The sequence below is a fragment of the Piliocolobus tephrosceles genome, chromosome 5 (assembly GCF_002776525.5).
Source record: "Piliocolobus tephrosceles isolate RC106 chromosome 5, ASM277652v3, whole genome shotgun sequence".
Classification (NCBI taxonomy): Eukaryota; Metazoa; Chordata; class Mammalia; order Primates; family Cercopithecidae; genus Piliocolobus; species Piliocolobus tephrosceles.
This window is the reverse complement of record NC_045438.1, coordinates 28918085-28940670: the sequence shown is the minus strand read 5'-3', so window position 1 is coordinate 28940670 and position 22586 is coordinate 28918085. Positions and strand designations below refer to the sequence as shown.

The following is a 22586-nucleotide window of genomic DNA, read 5'->3' as shown; positions in this document are numbered from 1 at the left end:
CAACTATTCTGGGAGACTAAGGCAGGAGGATCACCTAAGCCTAGGGAGGTCAAGGCTGCAGTGAGCCACGATTGGGCCACTGTACTCCAACTTGGTGACACAGTGAGACCCTGTCTCAATGAAAAAAAAAAAAAAAATATATATATATATATATATGAAATGTAATGGGTAAATCAATCAAACACCCTTCCATTTAGTTCACTTAGAGTGGCCATTCAAGGGTCTTTCACAATTTTAGTGTAATTTTTGGTGGTGGTATATAATGAAAGATCATCAAAGGTTTTACCTGAGAACATATTTCATGGAGAAATTCTATGTATTCAATTAACCAAATTAAACATGAAACATCTACATCTACATATTTTTCTCCTGAACAAAGGGAATTAGGAATTGCCTGTAAGTATTATTTTAATAGTGACATAAGTAGCAAATGTCTGAATGCTCCTCTGTAACAGCATGTTCTCAGTGCTTTCCAAGGATTAATCTACCTAATCCTCTCAGCAACCATACGGTGGCTTTCGCTTGTTTCCCCTTCATCTTCGGGTTATTAGAAACTGTAATAGCCAGTTGCCTCTGGCTATTAGAAAAGTATGCCAAATGGACACAGCTGCAAAATACAGTCTTAAAGCAAAAGCCTGTCAAACTTATGGTCTATACACTCCTTACATGTAGAGAGCATGTTTTAATATTAACAGTTCCCAAAGTGCCTAGCAGAGCAACATCTGTGACACAGCAATGTCATCTTGCTTTTTTGAATGCTGAATGAATTAGTGGAGGTTGGTAAGGCTGTTGTAATCACTAATGTCGCAGCCTTAGGGGTCTTCATTGGAATGCAGCCTACAAAGACCTACTGATGAATATAAATGGACTATATTGAGCAGCTTTTTAAAGAACCATTGGTGACAGTAAGGTGGAGGGTCTGTCACAGCTTGTGTGAGGAGCAGAGAGATTTCAGACCTGAGGCTGTCCCCTGTGCTTTGTTAAGGCCTTCCACTGTGGCATAGGTGTATCTTCTGCACCATTCCTCAGGTATTTCACCCTTTATATCCAAAATATGGAGTATGGTTTTTGTAATGACTATACTTATTGAATAGAGTTGCCTAGTGACTGTTTTTATTGATTGATTGATTGATTGAGACAGAGTCTTACTTTGTCACCCAGGCTGGAGTGCAGTGGCACAATCTTGGCTCACTGCAGCCGCTGCCTCCCAGGTTCAAGTGATTCTCCTGCCTTAGCCTCCCAAGTAGCTGGGACTACAGGTGCACACCACCATGCCTGGCTAATTTTTATATTTTTAGTAGAGATAGGGTTTCACCATGTTGGTCAGGCTGGTCTTGGAACTCCTGACTTCAGGTGATCCACCTGCCTCAGCCTCCCAAAGTGCTGGGATTACAGCTGTGAGCCACTGCACCCGACCTTATTGTTTTAAACAAAAGAACGAATCATTTTCGGTTTTTCCAAGAAGTACCTCCCTAACTCAGCCCTATGCAGCTGGGATTTCCAATTTATAAAACCCTTGTGTGCTTCCTAAAATAAAAGCAAGTTTGACCTTGCAAATACCTAGTTAACAAACAATCCCATGAGAAGACAGTTGTCCCTGCACCAAACCACCCCACCGCCTGTTGCTCCTACCATTGTGAAAACACTGAGTGCTTAGGGAGCTGGTGGAGACAGGGTGGCAGAACACTAGCAGCTGAGGTGGGGGGTGGTCCTGACTGTTAACACTGACCCTCCATCATCTCCATGCTCATTAACCTCCTTCCTCAAAAAACTTTCTTTCAACAGAATATTTAAAAATTCAGAATGTAACAATTTATTAGATTATCTAAAATATTATCAACTAGGAATGTGTTACTGGGATCTATTGGATGTTGCACAAGACAAGTAGGAGGGAGTTGAGAGAAGGAAAATACCAAACACAAACTGAAACCCTTCCCCAAATTTTCCAAAAATCCTTTCAGATGTCATAGTTTCTGCCTTCCTGAGAAACAATTTCAATCATCATCTCTTTAAGTGAAGTACATGAGAATCGCCAGCTAATAAAGTCTCAAAAAATTAAAAAGATAAAGAATCTGAGTTTGGTTTTGGCCCAAATGGAGTAACTGATACTGGCCTAGTCTTCCCACTGTTAACATGGATAAAGCTGGAAAAAAAAATATGTATGAGGCAACTGCACTCAGGCATTAGGCAACAGGCATTGCAGACCCTGACCCTTGATAACAGAGAAAGACATAAGATGTGCCTCAGTTTTGTGCATGGGTTACTTTCTAGCTCACTGTACAGAATGGTGGGAGGCAAGCAGAATGCGGAGGTCTCACGGAGCTACACAGGAAGAGATCAGAGTTGAGGAATGACGAAGCAGCTGGCCTTTGTAGGACAGGCACTGGAGGAAAGCGGGCTAGAGCCGAAGTCTACACACGGATGCCCTGGGGATCCTTGGTTGACAGCTGAGACTTCACACAGTATTGCTAATAAGAATTCAGGCCAGGTGTGGTGGCTCATGCCTGTAATCCCAACACTTTGGGAGGCTGAGGCAGGCAGATCACTTGAGGTCAGGAGTTCGAGACCAGCCTGGCCAACATGGTGCAATGCTGTCTCCACTAAAAATACAAAAATTAGCTGGGTGTGGTGGTGCACACCTGTAATCCCAGCTAGTTAGGAGGCTGAGGCAGAAGAATGGCTTGAACCTGGAAGGCGGAGGCACAGTGAGCCAAGATCATGCCACTGGACTCCAACCTGGGCGATGGAGTGAGATTCTGTCTCAAAAAAAAAAAGAAAAAGAAAAGAAAAAAGAATTCTGGCCCAGTGTGTAGAGACCCTGCAGAACACCTCAGGCATTCACCTGAGACTCTAGAAAACGATGCCTCATGAGTGAGAACCATGCCTAAGTTTGAGCTAGGACCTTAGCTGGGAATAAGGACAAACAACAAGACAAAATTGCCCAAAGAAATGATAAAATCAAGTCTGACAGGACCAGAAGATCGACCCGTAATTTATCTGCCTATCAGAACAAAATTTAACACCCTTTAAAGGAACATAATTTAATCCAGACTCCCCACTAGTGGACCATTAGAGGTTACAGTGAGCACTGCCATTCCCATTTCCAACTCTTGGTTCCTGGACCCATGAATTCTGGCTGTGGAAGAAACTGCACCGTGTCCCGGATGCCGATTCAGAGCTCATACAGCCTGGGGGAACCTTGTCCCAGCCCGACAAGGTATTGCCACCTAGCTGGTGCTGTAACTGAGTCTTCAACAGGCCACTCCACCAGTCTGGCAAGCCAGCTGCTTCAGGACAGGATGGTGGGGAACATGATAAGACCAGTGAATTCCATGTATCATCACCATAGGGAATCTCAGCAGAGAAATGAAATACATGCACACACGCACATGCACACACACACACGCACACACACACATGCACACACGAACCAAATTGAAATTCAAACCTGCAAAGAACATTTATCTGGAATGAAAACATCACCATGTGCATAGGCTTAAGAGCATATTGGAAAATGAAAAATAAGGAGCTGTGAATCTGAAGATAGATTAATAGGAATTATCCAATCTGAGTAACAGAAAGAAAAAGGATTAAGATGATTAATTTGTAGGACATAATCTGGGGTTGTGAAAAAGGGGGCTTTTTTTTGTTGTTGTTCCAATGTTTATTTTAGGTTCAGCAGGGGATACATCGTGCAGGCTTGTTACACAAGTAAACTGCATGTTGTGGGGGTTTGGTGTACAGCTTATTTTACATCACCCAGGTAGTGAGCATAATACCTGATAGGTATTTTTTGATCCTCACCTTCCACCCACCCTCTAATCTCAAGTAGACTCCAGGGTCTATTGTTCCCTTCTTTGTGTCCAGGTGGACTCAGTGGTTAGCTCCCACTTACAAGAAAGAACATGCAGTATCTGGTTTTCTATTCCTGCGTTAATTTGCTTAGAACAATGGCCTCCAGCTGTATCTATGTTGCTGCAAAGGACATGATTTCACTCTTTTTTATGGCTGCGTAGTATTCTATGGTGTACGTGTACACTTTCTTTATCCAGTCCGCTATTGATGGGCATCTAAGTGGATTCCATGTTATTACTATTGTGAATGGTGCTTCAGTGAACACATATGTGCATGTGTCTTTCTTTATATTCCTTTGGGTAGATACCCAGTAATGGGATTCCTGGGTCAAATGGTAGTTCTGTTTTAAGTTCTTTGAGAAATCTCCAAACTGCTTTCCACAGTGGCTGAACTAATAATTTACATTCCCATTAGCAGTGCATAAATGTTGGAGAGGGAGGCTTTTCTGTGGCTGACCATTCACAGCTGAGAGCTTGGCTACACAGACGTTTGTGCTCATAAGTAAATACATTGAGATATAATGGGAGCCAGGTATCTCACTGTTGAAGAGAATTAGAAGCTTGGGAAGGGGAAGGTTAGGAAAAGCCCTGTGGTATTGGTTTGGCAGTGAAAGTATCAATGTGAACTCATGGTTTTAGTCTTTATGTATGGCTATTTAATATTTACATATAGATATACAGTTATCGATATTTCTGGATCAATCGGTGCCTGTGTTTATGTAAATTAAAACATTTCCTAGATTTCTACTAAGAGAAAGTCTAGAGCAATAACATGTCTGTAGCAAGTAGTACACCAGGGCTGAAATCTTTTATTATTATTTTTTTTGGTTGGGTATTTTTTTGAGAGAGAGTCTCACTCTGTTGTCCAGGCCGGAGCGTCATGATCATGGTTCACTGCAGCCTCGGCCTCCCAGGGCTCAGGCGATCCTCCTACCTCAGCCTCCTGAGTATCTGGGACTACAGACGTGCGCCACCATGCCTGGCAAATTTTTGTATGTTTTGTAGAGACAGATTTCGCCCTGTTGCTCATGCAGGTCTCAAACTCCTGGGCTCAAATGATCCTCCTCCCTTGGCCTCCCAAAGTGCTAGGATTACAGGCATGAGCCACAGTGCCTGGCCTGAAATCTTAAGTTTTTAAAGATAATTCTTCATGAAAAGGAATCAGGGTTCTTGGAGAAATAGCTCACTACAGGGTTGGGGGCAAAACAAAAATGAAAACAACAACAAACCAAGACGAGTTTGAAATACTGTGTAATGCCAGAAATGAAGGAAGTTCTTGCACACTAATAAGGATATGCCAGGAGGGGATGGGAGTACGTTTGAAGCGGCTCCTACTGGCCAAGCCTAGGCAATTCGAGCAATTCTATAAATAATGAAAGGATCAGATTTGTAACTGTTTGGGTAAAATGGGAATTTATTAACCTCTAGTGATAGAAATAAAAAAGTAAATATATGTAGAAGAAAAGAAACTATCTTAAAACAGAAAGCCAACTAATCCATGTAGAAAGAATGGAATTAGAAAAGTCGCCATTTGGCAAGTATTGTAGTAGTACTTGATTCAGGCAAGAATCATTAATGGATGTGGAATCTGATGGATCAGAGTTACACAAGGAACAAGATATTTACATAAACTCAAGGTATTTCCTCATAAAATACAACATATATTAACTTTACAGTGGAAAAACCTGGTGAATTCCATTTTTCATCAAGTAATAAAAGTTATTACCTCCAATACTGGAACCAGTTACCATTTTGTGCTTCCGGATACAGTGAGAAATGCTAACATTCTTGCCAGAAATGCCTATCTGAAATATCATAAAACTGCCAAGGAGAAATATTCTACAAAGTAACTGGCCTCCACGTTTCAGAAACTGTCAAGGAAACTAACAAGTTGTCTGAAACTGGAGACTACAGAGACTGTGGTATCTAAATCTCATATGTGATCCTGGATTAGATCCTGGACCTGTTAAGAACATGACCGGAACAACTGGCAAATTTGAATGGAATGTGTAGTAGATTTTCCTGAATGTGAGTGTCCTTGTACTTAGGAAATACACAACGAGGTATTAAGGAATAGTGGGGCATTATGTCTATAGCTCATTTTCAAATGGATCAGAAATTGGGGGAAGTTGCACAGGGGGCACTTGTAAGTTCTATTTACTACTTCTGCAACTTCAATGTAAACTTGAAATTATTTCAAAACAAAAAGTTAGAAAAGAAATTCTTAGGCTATGAGCCCAGAACAGTGGAGTATTCACCTTCTTCATCCTTCACTTCACAGCTTCCTGCTGAGAAAACAGTTTTCTAAGGGTATTAATCTAGATTAGTGGTGCACTGTGGGTTGCCTGGTAACAAAGACACTGTGCCTTATGCATTCCAGCTTTCTGACAACTTAACTTTCAGACCTAATCTCTGGGCAATTTATAGTCTACCAAAGCATTCAAGGAACAACGAGGCCCAGTGGGTAGTATGTGATTGTTCTTTCTAGTTTTAGGAAAAGCAATGACTAAATTTAATTCATACGAGTGTGGGTGGCTAATGATCTGATAACGCCACTCTGTCAAAAACAAGATGGGGAGTGGTGGCGGAATCCTCTGAGGGGGAAGAATTCAGGCAGTGGTAGGAAGGGGTAGTTTGAGGAAAGGGGCTTCCATAAAGTCAACTGGTTTTGCTTTGACCTTGTAGTCCAATCTGCACATATATTGTTTCTTTTTCTTTATTTTCAAGACAAGGTCTCACTAAGTTGCGCAGGCTGGAGTGCAGTGGCACAGTCTCAGTTCACTGCAGTCTTGATCTCCCCAGGCTCAGGCTATCTTCTCACCTCAGCCTCCTGAGTAGCTGAGACTATACACATGTGTGGCCATGCCCAGCTAATTTTTGTGGTTTTGTAGAGACGGGGTTTTGCTGTGTTGCCCAGGCTGGTCTCAAACTCCTGGGCACAAATGATCCTCCTGCTCTGGCCTTCCAAAATGCTGGGATTATAAGCATGAGCCACAGTGTTCGGTCATATATCGTTTTTCACTGTTTACCTCTGTCTACTCTTACAGTGTTTCTAAAGCACTCTCCTTTCCCTAAATTTAGGATACCATGGTTAGGTCTTTTTCAGGGGTTGCTTCCTAAAATCAGTTTTGTTCTTTGCTGCTTGTTGAACAAGATGTAACAATGTAGTTTACCTAAAGAAATGTAAGCTCTTAGAATCTTAGCTGGGTAACCCAAAGAGCCTACATATGCATATACCCTTTGAATCCTCAATTTAGTTGAGTCTGCATCCAAAGTTCTAATTCTGTAGGTTTAGAAATTTGCCATGCCCATTATTTATCATTTCGCATTCATTTCAGGCTTTCATTCTTTTCTCCTCCCTCATCCTAAGGCTTTAATTCTCCACTAAAACTTCTAAGTTATCAAGTACTTAGTTTAAACCAGCATTGAAAGCTTAATTCTAAAGGTTTTATGTCTTTATATTCTATATATTAGCTTTTCTTGTGATCTGATGTATGCACTGCTTTCTTCTTTTGTCAGATATTCAGAGAATTCCAACTTCTTACAAGAACAGATATTTGTAAGAAAACAAGGCACATTTTGGAATCCTATTCAGAAAATATACTGACTTCTTTTTCAGTGGTGGACAATCCAATCAATATTCTATTGCAAGAAAAAATGAAACATTACACAGATGAAGACATGTTGAAATGTTAGTAAACCTTGTGGAGCGGCGTGATTTTGTCTGCTATCTGTCAGGATATCTAGAAAAGTTATGCTTTGGTAGTCAGTAAAATTCAGTAATTACATTTATTGAGTTTAAAAAATATATTTAAAAATTATTAAAAATTTACATTACTAAAGTATATTTAATAACAATTTTCAATATTTAAGTAAGAAGTGAAACAACTGGTGGGGAAAAAAAGAAATTTTCAAATTAGGGGAGGAGGAGAGGTATAGATTTTAAAAGTATACTGGATATTGTAAAAGTATATTTAGGGAACTAGTAACCTGCTAATTTTACAATACAAATCACAAGGGGCAGTATAAAATCTTCCTGGCTGATGGACAGACAGTACAGAACTCTTGTCTTCTCCTGGCAGTGCTCTGGAGGGCAGACAGGAGATTGTGAACGTTTTATTAGAAGAGGGTGTGGTTTAAAAAGGTGTGAAACATTGATCTAAGAAGGTTAGTTTGTTTTCTGTCCAAGGTAACAAAAAATCCAGATGTTTCAATACTAGCTTAGCTTACAACTGCTAAAAGCTTATTTTTACTTCAAATGTTAACTTATTTGCTTTGACAGACATGAAGCTGACAGCCACATGTTTACTCCTCCCAGATGTTTTTGGGGATGATCCCAGTCTTTTTGTCATCATGAATGAACAGGTGTGTAGTATGTGAATGGCCACTGGTTTGACATTTTACATCTTCATGCGATTATTTATGTATTTAATTAATTTATTTATATTTTTGAGATAGAGTCTCACTCTGTTGCCCAGACTGGAGTGCAGTGGCGTGATCTTGGCTCACTGCAACCTCTGCCTCCTGGTTCAAGCGATTCTTGTGCCTCAGCCTCCCGAGTAGCTGGGATTATAGGCATGCACCACCACGCCCAGCTAATTTTTGTATTTTTAGTAGAGACGGGGTTTCACGGTGTTGGTCAGGCTGGTCTGGAACTCCTGACCTCAGGTGATTCACCTGCCTTGGCCTCCCGAAGTGCTGGGATTACAGGCGTGAGCTACCGAGCCCAACCGCGATAACTTATTTAAAAGCAAAGTTGGTGGCCTATTTTGAAGTATGTTTGTTGTATTTACAAATATGCTACATTGCAACAACCCCATTTATTGTTAATACCATGATTAAGTTCAGGTCTGTTTTATTCTTTAGCTATTTTACGTATCACAGTAATGACTCCATTCTTTTTTTCAGGTGCAAGTATCCACACCTGTGTTGGAAGTTAAAAACCCTTTCAACATGGAGGTCTGCGAATTTTCTTTATATTTAGAAAGGGAGAGGCTCACAAAGGTGGACGACTGTGTTACAGCCTTGGCTGTGCTAGTAGCTGCCTTTCACGTATTTGGGATTGAGTGTCCAAGAAGACTGTCCCAAACCTTCAACTTCCTAGAAACGTTGATTTTTGATATGCACAGTCCCTATTTTCCTTCTTTGAAAGAAAAGGAAAAGGAAGTAGGATTTCAACTCCCAGTCACTTAATAGCATGCCAAACATTGTACTGGAATTTACCTCTGGGAAAGCTGAAGCTTCATGAAAAATAGTTTTGATTTAGGGTTGTGGTAGAGGTAGGTATGAGAAAAATCATCTTGTATCATAGATGCTAATGAATTTCAGTGCTTTCTATCTTTACACTTAGATATTAAGTTCTTTGTGAAATTCTGTAATAAAATTCCACTTCATTAAAGAGCTATCGATTTATTTTGAGTTTTTAGAAATTCCACGGTTGAAGTTATATTTCCAGAGGTGCCTCGGTTTTTTTTAAATACACTGTACTCAAATCTTTCAGCTTAGAGAATGGCCTTGGACTGAACTCAGTGTGTACACTTAATGCCCAGGAGCTGCACATTTGCGGCCGGCCTGTGGGCTGTCTCTTTGGTCTCAACATCACTTGGGAACATTTTGAACTTGCACATTTCAAGAAGGGACACATGAACTCTTCTCTCCCTCAGGGGATCTGCCTTGCCCCGGGAGATCTGGTTGTCTTTCATCGCTTGTTGGGAATAAGGGCTGCGGCATTTTTGAGGTCTCCTCATTGCTGGCTGATCTTGCTGGTACAGGTCCTCGTGTCTGTGACCTGTGTTCATCTGCTACTGCTTCTTGCCTTGGAGACACAGTGACTCATCCTGCATGCCCAACTGGCTACTGCCCAGAGTTCAGTTCTATCTGTTCTGCTGTTAACAATGGCTGCACAAGTACTTTTTGGGTCTAACAAGACTCAGTGCACTGTCCCTCTTTCCAACTATTTCACAAGGTAAAAACTCTAGTTTAAGGTGCCCCTTGATGTTATTATCAAAATATCAACATTACTTATTAGCTTTGAAAGACAGACCAGGTCCTTTTGGGAACAGAAAAGGGATTTAAGTGTGTTAAAATACCTACACAGCATAATGGGATGAGCATTTCCTGGGTTACATCATCAAATTAATTTTTTTTAAGTTGAAGAAAGGTTCATGTGGGCTGGGCATGGTGGCTCATGCCTGTAATCCTGGCACTTTGGGAGGCCAAGATGGGCAGATCACCTGAGGCCAGGAGTTTGAGACCAGCCTGGCTAATACTGTGAAACCTTGTCTCTACTGAAAAAACAAAAATTAGCCAAGTGTGGTAGCACACGCTGTAGTCCCAGCTACTTGGGAGGCTGAGGCAGGAGAATTGCTTGAACCTGGGAGGCAGAGGTTGCAGTGAGCCGAGATCATGCCACTGCACTCCAACAGGGTGAGACTGTGTCTCAAAAAACAAACAAAAAACAAAAGAAAGGTTCATGTGAACTATTGAAGAAATAGTTTTACACTACTCATCTCTGGAAATACTGCAAAGTATTTATTCTATCACTGAAATGTCAACAGCCTACTAGATACCTTTCTCTCTAATAAGGACTGTTTATTAAAATGCTGAAGTCAGTGAGATAAAAGAAGTCAAAGAACAGTTGCCCATTTCTACAATTATTATTTTTTTTTTTTGGAGAAGGAGTCTTGCTCTGTGGCCCGGGCTGGAGTGCAGTGGCCTGATACCAGCTCACTGCAAGCTCCGTCTCCCGGGTTCACGCCATTCTCCTGCCTCAGCCTCCTGAGTAGCTGGGACTACAGGCGCCCGCCTCCTCGCCAGGCTAAGTTTTTGTACTTTTTTTTTTTTTAGTAGAGACGGGGTTTCACCATGTTAGCCAGGGTGGTCTCGATCTCCTGACCTCGTGATCCGCCCACCTCGGCCTCCCAAAGTGCTGGGATTACAGGCTTGAGCCACTGCGCCCGGCTACAATTATTAATTAACTACTTACATCAGGCAGAGTAAGTAACAATTTGGCACAAATCATTTTGCCTAACCAAGTTCCTATCCTCCAGTACTCACTTCTTCCCTTTCACTAGAATGTACCTTTAGTTCCTTGCAAACTTTCCTTTATTTCCCCAAATTACTCCTTCTTCCTTTTAGTCCTTTATTCCCAAATAAATTTACCAAGTTCTTACAGATTCTTTTCCTTATAAGGTACACACCCCTATGGCTAAAGTTGAAGGACAGCCTCTCTCAGGCCGGGACAGGATGACAAGGTAGCTACAGGGAAACTGCAGTGAAGTTTGGCTCCAAGCATGACACAAACATGGGCTAACCTTGAAGGTAGATTCAAGCCGATTTTATTGTCTGTCTCAATGGTGTATCCATCCCCAGTGCCCAGCACGGTCCTGACACTTGCTACATTCAACATTGCTTGACCAACATATACCCTATTTTATTTAGGGGCTGAGTCTACTGAATCTAGAAGTTGCCGAGGACAAATATCAACCTACAGAAAGGTTTTATTCGGTTTGCACAGTGTTTTCAATTAAAAAAAAATGCCTTTAGATGGGAAAGTCCTATTCAAGGTGTATATTTCTATTCCTACCTTTTCTCTCTCTCTCCCTCTCTCTTTTTTTTTTTTTTTTTTCAGATGGGATCTTGCTATGTTGCCTCGGTTGGTCTCAAAATCCTTGGGCTCAAGAGATCCTCCTGCCTCAGCCTCCTGAGGAGGGGGGATTACAGGGTTGAGCCACTGAGCTTGGCTTCCACCGTCTGTCTTACCCCAAGCCTGCATCTCTCATTTCAGAGATCTCCCTACAATCATGGTGCCCTATATTCCCTGTTAAAACTTAGACTATATCCCTGGGATGGAGTGGTGAGAGTTTTCACCTTCTTGAGGTACAGTGAATTCTGCACCCCCCTATGGATGCTTAATGCCTTGCCTCTAACATGTAACAACACGTTGCATAGAATGAGTGGATGTCTTCAATAAGATTTCAAAAATCAGCTGGGAGTGGTGGCTCATGCCTGTAATCCCAGCACTTTGGGAGGCTGAGGCAAGCAGATGACCTGAGGTCAGGCGTTCAAGACCAGCCTGGTCAACATGGTAAAACCCCATCTCTACTACAAATACCAAAATTAGCCAGCTGTGGTGGTGGGCACCTGTAATGCCAGCTACTCAAGAGGCTGAGGCAGGAGAATCACTTGAACCCGGGAGGCAGAGGTTGCAGTGAGCCGAGATCACGGCACTGTACTCCAGCCTGGAGGACAGAATGAGACTCTGTCTCCAGAAAAAAAAGATGATGTTTAAAATCTCATGATTTAAATTATGCTTTAGTTCTATGCTTTACACTTGAAAAGAAAAATTCCCAATGGGGATGAATTGTACTTGACCTAACAATATAATCTTTCAGTATTTTTGTCATCATCTTGGGACACAGTTTGACAATTCTGAATCCTACAGATTCGTGACACAACTAGTAATGTCCGAATACTTGATGCTCTTCCTGCTCTTGTGCTGCCTCTCCTATTTGAGAAGCTTTCTTAAAAATCATACATATGTAAAAAGCATGGGCAATTAAGATTTTATTTCATTCATATCAGATATAACAAGTACAACTTGAATGTACAAATTCTGAACAAAACATAAAAAAGAAAAAAACAACAAAAAACTTATTTAAGCAGATTCATGCAAATAAATGACTGGGACACTGTAGATGTCACTGACCCTGTTTTACCTTGAATTGACAAATGCAAAGGACTGCTAATGGACTTCCAACGGGGACATCAAAGGAAGTCCTACATCATAAAAAACGAAAGCAACTAAAGAAGAGGTGGAACTTCCGCCAGAATTCAGACAGCATGCTACAAACTTACTTTCTATTTTTAAAATAGTCCTTGAATAAATATCCAACCCTGGAATCAGAAAGTACATCAAAAGACGGACAAAATAATTTACCTTTTGCCTTAGAAATGCATTCTTGCAAAAGAAACACTACCAGCTATCAATTTATAATCAAGGGTTTTCATTTAAAGTGCATCTGTATGCTTATATATCGAGGCAAAGTATTCTACAGAAAAAGGAATCCTTCCAAGATGGAGGTTCTTGGCTAATTACTTTGGGAAATCACCTCCCTGATCTGTGAGAATTTCAGATTTTGTCTCAAATGAAGTTGCTCCTTCACACCTTGCCTTTTCAGTAAAACCACGACACTTGCTCTTCAGCCAACCCTGAAAAAAACCTTTGGGTTTGGAGGACAATGCATGACCTGAGACAGGGCTCTTTACAGATTAGTGTTTCTGTTGACAGAATGAGCTCTCAGTCTCTGTAAAGCACTACAATTTCATCAATGACAATTAGAAGCTCAAGATCATCTCATAAATGATAAATTCAACACCCTCACAAACATCCCCCCAACCATAACTGCATACAACTGCATACGCCTCTGATACCATCTGGCTCTTGTAAACACGGGGGCACCAAGATGTGTGAGACTGATGCCACTCAAATACACTACCTAATTTATTTATGTTTATATATTTTATTTTTCAATTTCATTCTTTTATATACATGTTTTTGGTAATTATAGTAAAGATGCTGGTGAAAAGTAATTTGTTTAACATTTCATAATGCGTGCAAAAGGAAAAACACTGATTCAAAGAAAAGTCACTCTTACAACTATTCAGCCCTGACAATTATGACAAGCAGTTAGGCAATATCATGACTTGCAAAGTTATACTTAGCATAATGTTGCAATTCAAAATATGGCACAAAATTAACCATACAGATAACAGTCCTACTGGCTAAACTTAGCCAGGTTTTGACTAATTTGGTTTAAATTGAAATTTGATTATATAAAAAGGTTTCTGAAAGTATTGAAAAAGAAACAGTGTACATGAAAGAGAATTCAACAATGTTTACAAAATGCCAAAAGTTCTTACTCTGCCCCCCCATTACCATAAATAATTAATGAAGTCCCCCTTTCCCCCCGCCCCCCCCAGACTCAAAAAGATTTACAAAGATAAATTTAGCTCAGTGAACAGAACCAAAAGATGACTGTTGTTAGACAGTACCTGGTTAAAAGCTCAAGCACTTTCGTAAGAATTCATATATATTGTCTCTTGAGGAATATAAATAATCCGATAGTGTTGCTCTTTTGAGTTTTGGAGACTTCTCACTTAGGAGTTATAACCGTCCTTGTGCTTTGAATAAAACATGAGCTTTAAAGCAGAATGCTGATGGTATTCAGAATTCACCATCTTCAAAGTTCATTGTGAGAATTCTTCTCTGCAGCTTTGAACATCAGGATGGAATTGAAAATTTTGAGAGCAGGGCCCAGTTTAATGCTCATAATTTTAACAATGTCTGTTTGAGTCATAAGGAGAAATGCTTCTCCATCAATTTGCTAAAATGGGGGAAAAAACACCAGAACGTGGATTAACAAGATGCAGTGCTGCAGAAAATATTCAAGGTTAAATTATCAGCTGTCTTCTACATAGCAATGCTAAAAAAGCACACATAGAAGTTCATGTGTGCAATGACATTTCTTGATATATGGACCTTTTTTATCCACAACGACACACCCAAAAGTGGACTGCGAACAAAGTAAACTAATTCACCTGAAAAACCAGCCCACAGGAAAAATAGAAGGTGCTCATACCTTCCTGTGATTACTCTGAATTAGGTGTAGAGTTAAGAAGAATATGGAAAAATTCAGGGTGCCCAAAGTGTAGTTTTTATCATGGCAGGTTTTAAAATTAGAAGAAGTAACAGACACATGAATGTTAGTGGACATAAAATAATTCAGAAAAACATATCAGCTAATTCCAACTCCCCCCCCCCCCCCCCTAATTAGCCTTCCACCATGAAGAAAATCGGAAAAATAGCACTTATTTCTAGTGTGGCCACAGTTAGTCTTTACACACTGAAGAAAAGCATTTACTAACAGGGGCAATCAAACAGTGAATGTGAGGCTGGTGTTGAGAGTCACTGACTAAGGTGGTTCTTCTAATACTCGGGTAGGGTAACCGTGAGAGAGACCCTTCCTCTCTCTGGACATCTTCTAAGACAAAAGTCTACGCTTCTGAAAAACAGGCTACCATTGTCGAGAAGTTCAAAGGCACAACGCATCTTTTAGGTTAAAAGATAAAATACTATGAAGAAGATGTCTGGCTTCCTGGGCAGAGCAAAGAAACAGTCTTTCAGCTCTTAGGTAACTTTGTCACCTTAAAAAAAAAAAGAGTTTCCCTTTCAGTTTTCCCACCTTATACAAAAAGTAAAACACACATCTGTTCTCTGCCTTAGAACATCTGAAACCTTGACAGCAATGCACTCTGTTATGGGATGAGTGGTGTCCCTGTCACAAATTCATATGTTGATGTCCTGACCCCCAGTACCTCAGAATGTAACTTTTATTTGGAAATAGGGTCAAGGCAGAGGTAACTGCTTAAGATGAGGCCACACCGGAGTAGGCTGGGTGCCTAATCCAATTGTGACTGGAATCCTCATAAAAAGGAGAGATCTGGAGAAAGAGACACACATAGAGGGAAGGCAACGTAAAGACCCAAAGAGAGACTACATGAGACACACACACAGGGAAGGCAACGTAAATACCCAAAGGGAGACAACCATCTACAAGTCAAGGAGAGAGGCCCACGACAGATTCTTTCCTCACAGCCCGCGGGAGGAAGCAACTCTGACAACTCCCTGACTTCTAGCCTTCTTCAGATTCTCAGCTTCTAGAACTGTGAGACAATGCATTTCTGCTATTTAAGCCACCGGTTTGTGGTTGGCATTGTTATGGTGGTCCTAGCAAACTAAGACAACTCTAAATGCTGCTCACAGTTCTCTAAACAAAGGCTGATATAATTAAATAGCTACTTCTTAAGATTTTCCTCTCTCCTTTAAAAATGAAAGACTTGTAAATATAGACTGCCTAAATGCTTCATCAGCAAGAACTGGAGTCATCTTAGACAACTTCTTCAAGTAACTATTATATGGAAAAAGTGTGCTAATTTCAGTAAAAAGACATCCTGCTGTTGTGAACTAGAAGGAAAAATGTTCCAATGTTAATCTCCAAGTGCAACACCGTTAAGCGGCAGGTATGAGAAATGTTCTCCTGTTTTTTGGAAACATTTGGTCTGTTCTCATTTGCTTGTGCTATGACGGCCCTCTGATAAAGCAAGGTCAGGAAGAAAGGCAGATCTGTTAACAGTTTGCTCAACCAAGGCAGACCTTAGTACAATGGATAGCCTGTAGAAGTCTTCTAAGTCATTAATGAAAGTGTCAACTGACATTCCCAAGGAGCCCACTACAAAGGCTGATTGGTTTATTATAACCTTGGCCCTACTGAAGGCTTGCAGCAGACACCAAGTCTCCTTCTGAAACTATGTAAGAGTATAACACAACAGATGACCGATGAAAAGAAACATTCAGAGAACTTAGTGGCTGGGATTTGAAGTTAAAAGTGGGACAGGAAGGATACATTTTGGTAGGTTGTTATTTATAAGGTTACATACACTAGAAAGAAAAATCTTGAGGCTACTTCTAAACTCTTTATTACATACAGGTTGCTCTGACATGTGCCTGTAATAACAAGCCTTGACTGGAAGGAAGTAAACTTTATTCAAGAAAGTAGATCCTAAGAACAACAGTGACCACTGCAATGTATTACAAGGCTTACTTTTTTTTATTAGCTTCTGCAATGCATATATAATGCTATAATTCCAGACATTAGGTGTCTTGCTAATGGCCCAAAACGAGGGAGAGGGATGTGGAATTCAGGAGCTCTTGCCTTCCATTTCACTGCCCTTTTCACTGTGCACTATTTGGTCTTTTCCAATGCCTTAACTCGAAACCACAGTGACATGCTCTGTCTGAATGAGTCTTTCTCAGAGTGTAAAGGCATGAGTGTATTGACTCAATAAAAATATACTGAATGTCTATTATATTCCATACACTCTTCTTGGACCTAGACCTATGGCAGGGAATAAAATAAAAACAAGCAAGCAAAAAACTTTTTGTGGAGTTTACATTCTAGAAGTGGTAGACAGACCATAAGCCAATAAACATACTAAGTAAGCCAATTAATCAGTAAGTTAGAAAGTGACTCATGTTGGCCAGGAGCAGTGGCTCATGCCTGTAATTCCAGCACTTTGGGAGGCTGAGGTCAGTGGATCACTTGAGGTCAGGAGTTCAAGACCAGCGTGGCCAACATGGTGAAACCACATCTCTACTAAAAATACAAAAATTAGCTGGGTGTGGTGGTGCGCACCTGCAGTTCCAGCTACTTGGGAGGCTGAGGCATGAGAGGCGCTTGAACCCGGGAGGCAGAGGTTGCAGTGAGCTGAGATTGTGCCACTACACTCCAGCCTGGGTGACACAGCGAGCCACTGTTTCCAAAAAAAAAAAAAAAAAAAACAGGTGATTTGTGGATTTGTGCTATGATTAAACAGAGCTGACTAGGAAGATGAATGGGCAGCAGGAGCAGGGATGCATGTGTGGCGCCAAGAAGCAATTTTCAAGTCGGAAAGTCAGGGCGGGACTAATGGGTAAGCTGGCACCTGAGCAGAAGTGAGCCACGTGAAGATCTGAAGGAAGAGCGTTCTGTGCGGAAGGAGGAGCGGAAGCAAGCCTGGACAATCAGAGGAACAGCAAGGAGGCCAGTGTGTAGACCCGTGAGGGGGAGGGCAAACAGAGAGCTGGGGGCAAGAGAGGTAAAGAGGTATCAGACTGCAGGCCCTTATAAGGATTTCTGTTTTTATTCTGATTGAGAGATGAAGCTATTGGAAGGATCTGAACAGAGGAGTCACATGGTTTGACTTAGGTTTCAACAGGGTCACCTTGGCTGTGCTGGGAATAGACTGTAGAGGAGCAAAAACAGAACCAGGAAAATGAGTATGGAGGTTACTGCACTAATCCAAGTGGGAGAGGATGGCGGCGCAGATCAGGGTGGCAGTGCGGTAGAGTGATAGGGTTTTATATGTTTCAAAGATACACTGAATAGGATTTTCAACAGATGACATGTGGCGTGTGTAAAAGAGAAGTCAAGGATAATTTCCAACAAGAGCCTATCTGAATACTTGTACTTTGCCTTTTAGAGACGATTTATAAGACTTCAGTTAGATTTGTACTATGGTTTACTTGTAGGACTCAAAACCCAAACCCACTGACTTTGTGAGACACTTGAGAATAAGGATTGGGTTTTACTATTTTTGAATCATCCTTCTCACAAGAGCATGACACAAAGTAACATACACATGGTCGGAATTTAACAAATGTGCACCAGATGAATGAATGACAGAGTGAATGAGTGAATAATAGATATTGACAGACAATATTAACTATCTTACTCCTCTAGAGAAGGATCTGGCTTTGAGGGTATTTGGTAACTGAGGAATATCTCCAAAGACAATTTACCATGAATAAAAAAATTATTCAAAGAAATACCATGTCATTTTGAATTTAGACTTGAATCTTACTTAAACTGAATAACAGAGCAAACCTATATGGATTATTTAGATATCAACAGAATAAAAAACAGAAGTTATAAAAGAGATGCATTATAAATTTATTTTCAAAAATGCTTTCTTACTTTCAAAAGTAATGACTACATGACACTTTCCAAGACACACCAACAGCTCCCTATGTGGCTCTACATCCATTCAGTGATAGAAAATGAATTCAGGCTGAGCACAGTGGCTCATGCCTGTAATCTCAGCACTTTGGGAGGCCGAGGTGGGCAGATCACTTGAGGTCAGGAGTTCAAGACCAGCCTGGTAAACACACAGTGAAACCAAGTCTCTACTAAAAATACAAAAAAATTAGCCGAGTGTGGTGGTGGGCACCTGTAATCCCAGCTACTCGGGTGGCTGAGGCAGGAGAATCGCTTGAACCTGGGAGGCAGAGGTTGCAGTGAGCACTCTAGCCCGGGCTAGAAGAGCAAGACTCCATCTCGATTAAAAAAAAAAAGAGAGAAAAAAAAAAAACAGAAAATGAATTCAGAATGTCAGTGAAGACACTTAGGACTCAGGGAAAGAAAATCTGAATAACTGCCAATTAAAGATCAAATAGAAAATAAAACATTTGCACAGTAAGAACATAAATCAGAAAAAGGATGTTGGAAATCAGATCCTTGTGCATTTTAACAGGCTTTCCTCTAATGCATAAATTATACCTCACAGTGTAACAACACTGATAATTGGTGGCTGGATTGTTAGCTGTGTCTACACTCCTGCCATGCAACTGAAAGTGTGCTGTTCTTAACAGTTGCGCTTTACACATAGGGGCAAACAAGGTGTGTATGCGTGTAACTATAGACAGCAGATGTTGGAGAAAACCTTCTGAGATTACTCAGTCTACTTTCTGCCTTCTGGCAGGAGTAGACAGAGCCAAAATCAGAGGGGTAATTGACTGCTTTACTTGGAGGAGATGACAGGCAAGTGGCTTATTTTTTAAGGTCTCTACTGAATAAGGGTCTCCTGCTGTATGCTTACAGAATTAAAAGTTCGAAACCAGATTCCTTTTTATTCCAGTGCTCACTGCCATAAGTGATACCATTCTTAATCACCCCTTATACTGAAGTTTTGGAGAGGTAGTTGAAAACTACTAATACAATAATGTCCCAAAAGTGGACTGTGATAAATATCTTATTATAAACACTACTGAGGAATGTATATGACTTAAGGGATTTTTTTAGACATAATGCTAATATTACTTATTACAAATCTCAAATGGAGTCAATCATGTTGTTAGAATGATGTTGGAAAATAAAATAATGGAAACTAATTTCACTTTATTAAAAAGATAAAACATTGCTTATTTCTTTCCTTGGCTGCTTCTTCTGTACTATAAACTATATAAACGCATGCTATTAAGTTCTGTGCATTTTCTTTTTAGAAGGAGCCTAGTGTTACTGCTGTGGGGCATCATAAAATGGTACTCACAAACATTCTTTTGCATCTCATCTTATACAAAGACATTTTTATACAACTGATTCATACTGCCTGTTAGTATACATCAATTTGTCAATTTCAACGCAACCCATCTCTTTTTGATTCTGCCAATTCCACACATTTCACCATCCACTGCATTTCAGTGCTTTGATCCCATTAAGTAACATATTGCAATTTAGTGGAACACTTACTTCATCTTTAAATACCTTTCCATGTTCTTCACACCCAGGTAAGCTCTGTATAAATTCTGACACCTGTCAAAAGCAATATCAAAATTCCCAGTTAAAAAACATAGTCAGAATCTAAATGCTACAGGTTCAAAACATGTAACCCATATGCATTAGTTATTTCTCTCAGAATAATTTCTTCTCTTTCAGAAAAAAAAGACTTAACGCTACCTACGCTCAATGTTCCACACCTCTTAAGCCAGTACTCCTGTATTTGGTGTGTCTGGCAGCAAAGAAAATAAAATATACCTCGTCTGTGCTCCATTTGGAAACTTTACTGGCAGGGATTCCAGCGACAGTTGGAAGAAGTTTGCTTTGCTGCTCCCAGCGCAAGGGCAGACATGGAATTGGGGACTTAAAGGACAGAAAGACAGCTGACCGACGCTGTGCCTGCTGGACGGTGGGTTCTTCCCGGGCACCTGGTCAATGAAAACAAATGCGGAATCACTCTCTGAAAGCAGCAAGCCCCAAATGCCATGCATCTCCCAGATAATGAGACTGGGGTGGGGGTGGTTGAAGCACTGGTTCCTCTCAGCATTATGCTATTGAATAGGCTCTTCTTTGTCTTTACGGAAGGTCACTATAAAAAACAGCCTGTAAATTCAACTGATATTATTTGCTACAGCACTCATTGCTAAAAATATGCTTCATTATGTTGTTCAACGTTGTCTCTTTAATGCTTCAGATAAGAAACAGGCCTCAAAGTTTTAATGGGAAGGAAAGTTAGTCTTATCCTAGGAAGTTGCTTATTTGTTCCCCTTTCTGCTTTGGATGTTGTAAGGGTAACAGCCAAGTTGCATCTTAAGTCCAACACCTGTGTTTACCATGTATTCACAGTTAGCGTCCTTTCTCTCCTTCTGTTTCAGGGCTTGCTTTGGTTTCTTAACTTCTTATTTACTAATCATACTGATTTCTTAAATAGCCAATTTAGTTTTTTGACAGGGATATGAAATTATTGCAATAAAAATAAAACAGCAGAAATGCAAATACTTTTGTCATTTTTTAATTTGTTCAGATCAAAATTAAAACTATTAAGTAATCTTACTATAGCCTGGGCTACAGGACAAGGTCCCATCTCTTAAAACAACAAAAAAACCTACTGAATATTCTATTTACGTTAGAGCTTCTGAATCCAAACCTAGTTTTATGGCCGCTTTCCTAAAACAGCCATTCTCTAGCAAAGGATTTTTGTCCTCTGGACGCTTGACTGAGAGCTGTCAATCGTCATCTCCTTATGCTCCTTTAGAACAGAAACCTTTTCTGAAAACTAGGTATTCAAAGCACCTCAGAAGAAAGGCACCTCCCCGACATTTCCTCTCTGCTCACACACCAGCTCAGTTACAAGGACACCTCAATTCCATCACAAAAGCCTTGCTTTTGTATTTCTATGATCTACAGAAAGATGCAGAAATCACTAAGTGTAAAGCTCACTGAATTTTCACAAAGTGAACACATCCATGTAACCAACACCCTGACTGAAAACAAAACGTGGCCAGGACACACTTCCAATCACATCTCACCTGTCAAGCAAGGGTGACCACTTCCTTGACTACTAACACCATAGATTCATTTACCCTCTTTTGAATTGTATTTAAAATGGAAACTTGGGTATCTGGCTTCTTTCTCTAAACAGCATGTTTCTGAGATTCATTCGCATTGTTGTGAGTAGTAGAAGTTACCTTCTCTTTGTTGTATGGTTTTTCGTGGTTGTGAATACTCTAATTTATTTGGAGATCATGAACAATGAGCATCTGAGTGGTTTTTAATTTGGGGCTATGACAAACAGTGCTATTACAAACATTCCTGTACAGATTATTTTGTCAGAGGCATTTGAACCACAGCAACTCCATCTTGAGCAGGAGCTGGGTAAAATGAGGCTGAGACCTCCTGGGTCTGAGACAACTGCATTCCCAGACGGTTAAGGCATTCTAAGTCACACTATGAGACCGGAGATGGGGACAAGATACAGGTCATAAAGACCTTGCTGATAAAACAGGTTGCAGTAATGAAGTCAGACAAAACTCACCAAAACCAAGTAACCTCTGGTCATCCTCACTGCTACACTCCCAGCAGCACCAGGACAGTTTACAAACGCCATGTGAACATCATCAGGAAGTTACCCTATATGGTCTAAAAAGGGGAGGCACGAATAATCCACCCCTTGTTTAGCGTATCATCAAGAAATAACCACAAAAATGGGCAACCATTTGGAGTAGCCATTCTTTATTCCTTTCCTTTCCTAATAAACTTGCATTCTCACTTCACTCTGAACTTGCTCCGAATTCTTTCTTGCGTGAGACCCAAGAATCCTCTCCTGGGGTCTGGATCGGGACCCTTTTCCGGTAACAATTTCTTGAACACATGTATGTGTTTCCATTGCACATATACCAAAGAGTGAAACTTTGAGGTCATAGCATTTGTGTACATTAAGCTTTGGGAAATCCTGCCAGCTTTCCAAAACAACTGCACAATACCTACCAACAGCATATGACAGTTCCAATTGCTTCACTTCACACCAGTGCTTGGTATTGTCTATCTTTTTCTTTTTAACCATTATAGTGGGTGTATAGTG

At 40.5% G+C, this 22586-nt stretch overlaps 2 protein-coding genes and 1 long non-coding RNA gene across 13 annotated transcripts in view; 2 read left to right on the top strand and 1 right to left on the bottom strand.

The window, feature by feature from the left end:
• The window catches only part of SAMD3 (sterile alpha motif domain containing 3), a 67169-nt gene extending 57917 nt beyond the window's left edge, over nucleotides 1-9252 (top strand). For 5 of the 6 annotated variants that reach the window (XM_023230583.2, XM_023230582.1, XM_023230581.2 and 2 more), the window contains 3 exons: nucleotides 7374-7545; nucleotides 8137-8219; nucleotides 8763-9252. In XM_023230583.2, coding sequence (XP_023086351.1) covers nucleotides 7374-7545; nucleotides 8137-8219; nucleotides 8763-9047 — 540 coding nt within the window. In that variant the 3' untranslated portion in view covers nucleotides 9048-9252. Of the gene's footprint in view, nucleotides 1-7373; nucleotides 7546-8136; nucleotides 8220-8762 lie in introns of those variants that run through there. The other variant, XM_023230585.1, reaches the window with a different exon arrangement.
• A 1460-nt stretch (nucleotides 9253-10712) lies between these two features.
• LOC111554903 lies at nucleotides 10713-20677 on the top strand. Its single transcript, XR_002735363.2, has 2 exons — nucleotides 10713-11174; nucleotides 20165-20677. It is a non-coding gene; the product is annotated as an uncharacterized LOC111554903 (long non-coding RNA).
• L3MBTL3 (L3MBTL histone methyl-lysine binding protein 3) overlaps nucleotides 12410-22586 on the bottom strand; it is a 123676-nt gene continuing 113499 nt past the window's right edge. For all 6 annotated transcript variants that reach the window (XM_023230610.3, XM_023230614.3, XM_023230611.2 and 3 more), the window contains 3 exons: nucleotides 20264-20433; nucleotides 19979-20041; nucleotides 12410-14239 (listed from right to left, as the gene is read on the bottom strand). In XM_023230610.3, coding sequence (XP_023086378.2) covers nucleotides 14096-14239; nucleotides 19979-20041; nucleotides 20264-20433 — 377 coding nt within the window. In that variant the 3' untranslated portion in view covers nucleotides 12410-14095. The remainder of the gene's footprint in view (nucleotides 14240-19978; nucleotides 20042-20263; nucleotides 20434-22586) is intronic.